Below are 6,880 nucleotides of genomic sequence, written 5' to 3'. Positions count from 1 at the left end.
AACGAGACAACATAGATAAAGAGCTGTATTCTTCCGATTAGGATCATGCGGGAACACCCCCAGCCCAGCAGCATTTGCATCGGTCGCAGGGTTGAACGCTGCATCGCGAAAGGCAGTCGAACCTGGTGCCGGAAGAGACAAGAGAGCTTCCGCAGGGTTTAGGCTTGGAACTGAATGCAGCAGGAGGTCCTGAGTCGCTTACAGCCAGAGCTTGCTGCTCCTCTGAACATACAGTAAGAAATGCATGGACAGCACAAATAACCTGCGAAACTGACCAAGCATTTTTTTTTCTATTGAAGAGCAAATCATTGCGAGCTTTCGAAAGCATCCAAAGGGTAGCCTGATGTACTGAAGCTGCAGGATGTGAACTAGAAGCAAAGCATTGGATAATATTCGAAGTGTGAGTGTGTGACAAGAGTGGGGACATGAGTTGACTTTATTATCCATTTATCCTCCTGTTACTGTGTCCAAAAGAGAGATCGATCGGGGACAGGCTCGGTTCGAACATTGCAATTCACTTTCACTTCATTTCACTGTTGATGCAGGTGCGATCGTGCGAGCTTCCACAGCAACCGGGATGCACTGCACATAAACCTACCGGTCCCAACTACACCCACATGAGACTCTACTAGGCATCACTCCACCCTATGAAAGAAGAAAAGTAACACCGCCATTTACACGCACAAGGCCACACCCACACATTCTTACAAGAAAACTAGCAAAGCTACCAAAACTTTCACAAACGAAACACCTGCACTGAGCTATGGCTCGCGGCTGCTCGCCGCTGCCGTTCCAAGGTCTTCTCAGTTAGCTCGCGTCCGACAGGAGCCAGCTGACGAATGACTCGAGCTCCTCCGGGTTGGAGCCCGTTGTCGCGGCCGCCTGTGGCTCCGCGGGCTTGGCCACATCATACTGGGCTGGCGCGTCCCATAGATCGGCTGCGAGGCCCTCCCAGTCCATGTCCAGCAGGTCGTCCACCTGAGCCGGGCCTTCCGGCACGACGCCGCTGTACAGCAGGGCCTCCATCTCGGTCTCCCCCTCCCAGTTCATGGAGCTGTTCGCCTCCCATAGCCCAGTCTGATCAACCGCGCTGTTCGCCTCCAGCAGCCCAGTCTGGTCCACTGGCTCCATTACCAGGGGCCACGTCTCGTCCTCACTGCACGGCCCGTCCGAGCTGAGGCTGTGGCTGACGCTGCCACTGACGCCGTTGCTGGGCTGGTTCTGGTCCGGGTCGACCACCACGCTCCGCGCCCCGTCGCTCTGAGGCGGGCTCGATGATGCTGACGACGTGGAGACGACGACGTCCTTCGCCTTCGCCGGCACGGCCGGGCTGGAGCCGACGACGTCCTTCGTCTTCGTCTTCGCCGGCTCCGTCTGCTGGTTCTTCGCGACGCTCCTCGGCGACTGGCCGGGTGTCCGGCCGCCGCGGCGCTTCCCGGCGGCGGTGAGCTTGGTGATGTCGATGGTCACGGTGGTGTCGTTGCCGGCGGCGTACGTCCTCCGGAACGTGTGGATCTGCCGGCTCAGGTGCGAGTTCCAGTAGTTCTTGATCTCGTTGTCTGTCCGACCCGGCAAGTGGCTGGCGATCAGCGACCACCTGAAAAAATCGCATACAGCAAGTCAGAATCAGATGCCAACCACCTGAAAATTTCGCATATATACAGCAAGTCAGAATCAGATGCTCCCTAGTACTGGAGGTTTTTTACTACGTACATGATGAGGCGGCAAAAAGAGCAAATGGCCGGGGATATTTACGCGCGAAGGTGACATTTTACCCTGCGTGCCGTAATCACGTATGGGCAAGAGTGTGTGTGATAGCTCAGCGCACACTTAAGAGCGGCAGCTGCTAGTACCAAGTGGACTAGAGCCCTGGACCTCAGGCCAGGGTCCCCTTTCATTAGCTCTCAACATCAGTAGCCCTGTATTTGTCAACGTAAAAGCCGAAGACGATCAAGACATGTAGGCCCAGCATTTAATCCGCACGGCCTACCGACAGGGACTCGTGAGCCAGATGTATTCAACGACCAATGACAAGTGATTATTCTTCTTATTTCTAGGAAAATAATTATAGGACAAAAAAATGATAGAGAACACCCCACGAGAAAGCACTGAAACAACGTGGCAGCTTAACTGAGACAAGAGAAACCTACTAGTATACTACTATAGCTAATTATTGCTTCCTCGCCAGCATTGCTACTTGCAATTGGTGAGGTTATACAATAAAGCTACACTTACGTAAAGCTTCTTACGAAAATTTCTTACGGGATGAGGTGGTGATCTGCTGATTCATCATGGGCCGAAAATCACGGGGGCCAACTGTTTTGCAACAAATCCACTGCAGCCACGTTCTTCCCGTAAGTCGATTACGTAGAAAAAATCACGTAGGTCTAGCATTTCTCGAGGTTATATCTAGTTATCTACTAGAGGTATTCATGCGCGTGCGCCCACGCACATGTATGCATGTGCATATTTTGCCGCGTCTTGTTGAGTTGGGAGAGCTTCTTCACCCTCACAAACTCACAAGAGAGAGAAAACCATGCATGCACGTTGTTGGTAGTTTCTAGTCGAGTTGTACGTGCCGTGCGTAACTTTATTTGTTGTAACTGAATGCAATCAACGTTCAAGTTTCGATATCTACTGTAAGAAAAGATTAGTTAGGTGAAAGTTATACTCTCACCGTATCTACAAGACATCTTTTTCCAGCAAATAAAAGAAGGCGCTTTAGCTATCGTCAAGTAAAAAGGAATTGATCTAAATTTATAACAGAAACTACTGAAAACATATAAGAAAATGCTTTAGGGATGCATAGACAAAAGTCTCAAGTATATGTACCTTTGAAATTTCTTATTTATTCGTATTTTGTACTCCCTCCAATCAATAATAATGGTCGGAGCTTTAGTTCAAATTTGAAGTAAATTGAACTAAGGCTCTGACACCTATTATGGATCATATGGGGTATATCATTTGGAACTTACAGAACTATGGGGGGGGGGGGGGGGGGGGGTTTCAAGGCAAATCTAAAGATAGTGTTTTAATTCGGTACATTTGAGTAAGCTTTGTACATATTGATAGACAAGTACATGTTCCGCAAAAATAGTACACATATGTTCTTATGGCGTTATATGTTTTAGGAGGTAATTCTATCGGAGTATAAAATTTCATGAAGATATTTCAAATCTAGAGTAATGCCGACCGACCGTGCTAAGATATTCTTAAAACACTTTTTTCTCCAGTGTGCCCTCCTTCCCCCAGAACTCAAACACATCAAACGCGAAGATCACTTCATTTGTATAAAAGAAATCCTCATAAAAATCATATGTAGTAGTTTTTTTTTTAGAAATTAAGAACAATATATATTTTTAATGATTGTTCGTTACATAATGAGATTATTCAATTGTAGCCAGCAGTAGCTATCTTGTGTGTCATATATACATATGTTTCAACACGAGAAAGCAAACAAGATGGGGCACACTGTCATGCACGTGTTGCTTCTCTTTAGCTAGGTAAGTAACTAGTGAGTTTGTGTTGGAGTTTAAAGGACTACGTGCTTGGACTGGCATCACAGATATACTTAGCATTGGCAGACCATGCTTCGTTGGACACCCTACGTGTACCACCGTGCTCTACACAAATTACCGAGCTCGGCTACCTTTCTTCTTAGAGCGAAAGGGAGGGCGATGGGGCCGGGCTGGCCATGCAGGACGCGCGTGTGTTGCATAGAAGGTGTGAGTTTCATGCATTGATTGAGAAAAGAACTACTGCCAGAGACTTGCCGACGCGCCATGCCCTCCGGCCACAGGTTCAGGATGCAAGCAGCGCGACAACCGACAAGGACGGCATCGGTAAATTGACCGTCCCGGAAACACAGCATAAATGTAGTAAGCACAGTAGTAGAACAAAACATATGAAACGACGGATGCGATCGAGAGTGAGGTGATTGCATGCGTTGTTTTCAGCTGTATGGTCTTGCTTTTCTCCAAAACGACCCACGGCCCGTCTGGAAAAGAGCAACACCACGATGATGTATGTGTTAGTAGCGTACTGGATGATCATTAGATGTGATATCTCAACTCTTAACATAGTCTCCACAAAAGGCATGTCATCCTAAACAGACTTAACATATACTCCCTCTGATCCGTTTTAATCGATTATATTTAATCGGAGCAAAGGGAGGATATACTATCTCCACTCCAAAAAAAAAAGGGCTTATACTATTTTTGCATAGTCAAACCATATAAATTTTGACTAAGATTTTATTAAAAAGTATTAAGACGCAAAAAATAAAATCAGTATCATTAGGTACATCATGAAACATATTTCTATATATATGATATCTGTAGAATAACATATTTATTAAGGATATATCTAAAATTTTGATTAAACTTTACTTGGCTTAAATTTTGAAGGAAAAAAGCTTGTTCATTGGAAGGAGTACTACACAGTTTGAGAGTGCACGTGACAAAGCCATTGCATGTACCATAGTACCGGTGTGGTAGGTGATGTATGTATTATTTCTTTGTACCAATTTACAAGACATTCTAGCACACTATTCTAGTTATCTAAAACGTCTATAATTTGATACGGAGGGGGTAGCATGCAGCGTGCTGGATCTTTAGATGTGATATCGCAACTCTTATTAGCATATAGTCTCTAGAAAAGTCTATCTTATCCAGAACAGACTTTTACCATATACTCCACTTAGAAAGTGCACGAGAGAAAGCCATTGCATGTACCATAGGACCGGTGTACTAGGTGCCAGGAACTGAGTAGACTTTTTTATGAGCTGTTTGGACAGACCTATGTGGCTGGTGATTCATGTGGAACTTTATTTTACTCACTGATGATTACGCTTTGTATAGGAGAGAATAGAAGATTGTGGCAAATTAATGCTAGAAACTTTTTTTTTTGCGGGTACATATATAAAACTATTCTTGAACAAAAAAAAAGTAGTAGTATGAAATAATCTTGTGCGAGGGTGTAACAGCATATCATTTACGTGCAGATTAGGGCAAATAAGCAGAAGCATGAGTATGGTGGAGACACGTATGTGTGCTGGTACCTGTTGCCAAGTGTGGCATGGAGCTTGACGATGAGGTCGTCCTCCTCCTTGGAGATGTTCCCCCGTTTCACCCCGTCTCGCAGGTAGTTGATCCACCGTAGCCGGCAGCTCTTGCCGCACCTCAGCAGCCCTGAATATATGCCGCGCGCGGAAGCAAGCAGAGAACCATATCGACATGTTAGCCATGGATGCCTATAGCGAGTTAATCTGCACAAATCTGATCAGTTTTTGAGCTCTCCAAAGAAAGAAAACACCTACCTGCATTCTTGGGCAGCGACCTCCACGAGCCCTCACCGTGTTCGGCAATGTAGTTTGCGAGGGCGTCGTCCTCCTCCGCCGTCCACCGCCCGCGTTTGAGCCCCACCTTGTCGCAGCACGGCGCCCTCCCCATCCTCTGGTTCGATATATGGGTATGAGTATGATGAACCAGATGAACGATATATCCCGGCGGCCGCACGCGCGCCTCGCTAGTTAGCTCCCAACGACACGATGGAGCAACCAAACCGCGCGTGCCTACGCTGCGCTCACCCGCCGGCAGAGCGGCGCGATGCAGAGGCTAGCAAGGCACCACGTCCAGCGCGATGGGATGTGCAGTCGCGTCCAAAAGGAGTTGGTGTGTGTGTGTGTGTGTGTGTGTGTGTGTGTGGGAGGGCCGGCCGTCGACCGGGTTTACCTACTATGAGTTTATCGATGATCTCTCCTCTTTCTGATCGGTTTGTTGGGAGCTAGCTCTAGCTCGATACGCACGGCGGCAAGATGCGACGCGTTAATATAGCACCGCGCGGGCGGGCGGGCGACGCCGACCCTCGGCCGGGGAGGGTGGAATTGGAACGTAGGAGCAGTACTACGTAGGATCGGCCATTAAACTTTGGTCCCGAGTAGGACACGACGAGGCGCCGTGTGGCTGGAGGCGGGGCCGCGTGGGCGCCCGCGGGCCACGGGGGCGCCGTGGCACCAGGCCTCGCCACCGTCCCGCTCCGCGGCCTTGCCAGCGACCACGTTGTCTGCACATACATCCATCGCTACAAGCCTGTAATACTTACGTACGCGCGCGCCGGCCGGCCGCTCTAGGATACTCCAGGTCGCGCGCCAACGCAAGCGTTACCATTACTGCTCCTGCCACTAGCTCGCCCAAGCTACCTATGCCGATGATCGACGACCGTGATTTGTCGCCTACGCAACGTCGTGAGTTGCGCCGTGCGTGTCTGTCCCTCGATCGGTACTCGCCGGGGAGAAAATCCGGGTCTGCGCTGCGAGTAAGCGTGAAGATTTTTTGGGTGCGTCTCGACGTCGCTGTGTTCCTATCGAGCTCGACCCTTCCTTTTTCGGCCGTCTAGGCTGTTGATCCAGCTCTTGTAGCGCGATTAGGGTGGGCAAGTCCATCCATCGCGCGCTCGCGTATAGATCCAGCGTTTCGATCGGTCCCGCCCTCCGTATCGTACCCACAAGTGCCGTCTGCATTACTGCGCGTAATGGTGGCTGGAAAATGAGCCGGGTATTGTGCCCTTCAGAGACGACCCTGTCCATCTAGGTAGATGGCGAGTCTTTTTCGCGAGGAGAAACTTAAATGGTATCAACGTTCCAAAGCTCAATTCATATTGGAAGGAGATTCAAATACGCGATATTTTCATGGCTTAGCCAATGGGAGACATCGGAAAAAACGTATTCACTCTCTTATTCAAGATGAAGGGTTGATTGAAGGCCATGAGCAACTCAAATCTTACATTACTAATTATTATAAAGGTCTGTTTGGTCCTCCGGAGGAAAGCACCTTCTCTCTTAATGAGGACTTAACGGACGATATACCCCAAGTTTCTATGG

The 6,880-nt window shown here is 48.6% G+C and overlaps 1 protein-coding gene across 1 annotated transcript; it reads right to left on the bottom strand.

Annotated features, from left to right (window-relative positions):
• Positions 1-499: 499 nt before the first annotated feature.
• Positions 500-5,816, bottom strand: LOC127295665 (transcription factor Y1). The gene is made up of 3 exons (XM_051325656.2): positions 5,318-5,816; positions 5,060-5,189; positions 500-1,597 (listed from the first exon to the last, which is right to left on the bottom strand). Exons 1-3 carry the CDS (start codon positions 5,448-5,450, stop codon positions 808-810), a joined length of 1,053 nt encoding a protein of 350 aa, XP_051181616.1. The 5' UTR covers positions 5,451-5,816; the 3' UTR covers positions 500-807.
• Between the last annotated feature and the right edge of the window lie 1,064 nt (positions 5,817-6,880).

Source organism: Lolium perenne, chromosome 4 (assembly GCF_019359855.2).
Source record: "Lolium perenne isolate Kyuss_39 chromosome 4, Kyuss_2.0, whole genome shotgun sequence".
Taxonomy (NCBI): Eukaryota; Viridiplantae; Streptophyta; class Magnoliopsida; order Poales; family Poaceae; genus Lolium; species Lolium perenne.
Note: the sequence above shows the minus strand (reverse complement) of the source record. Positions and strands in the feature narration are given on the sequence as shown.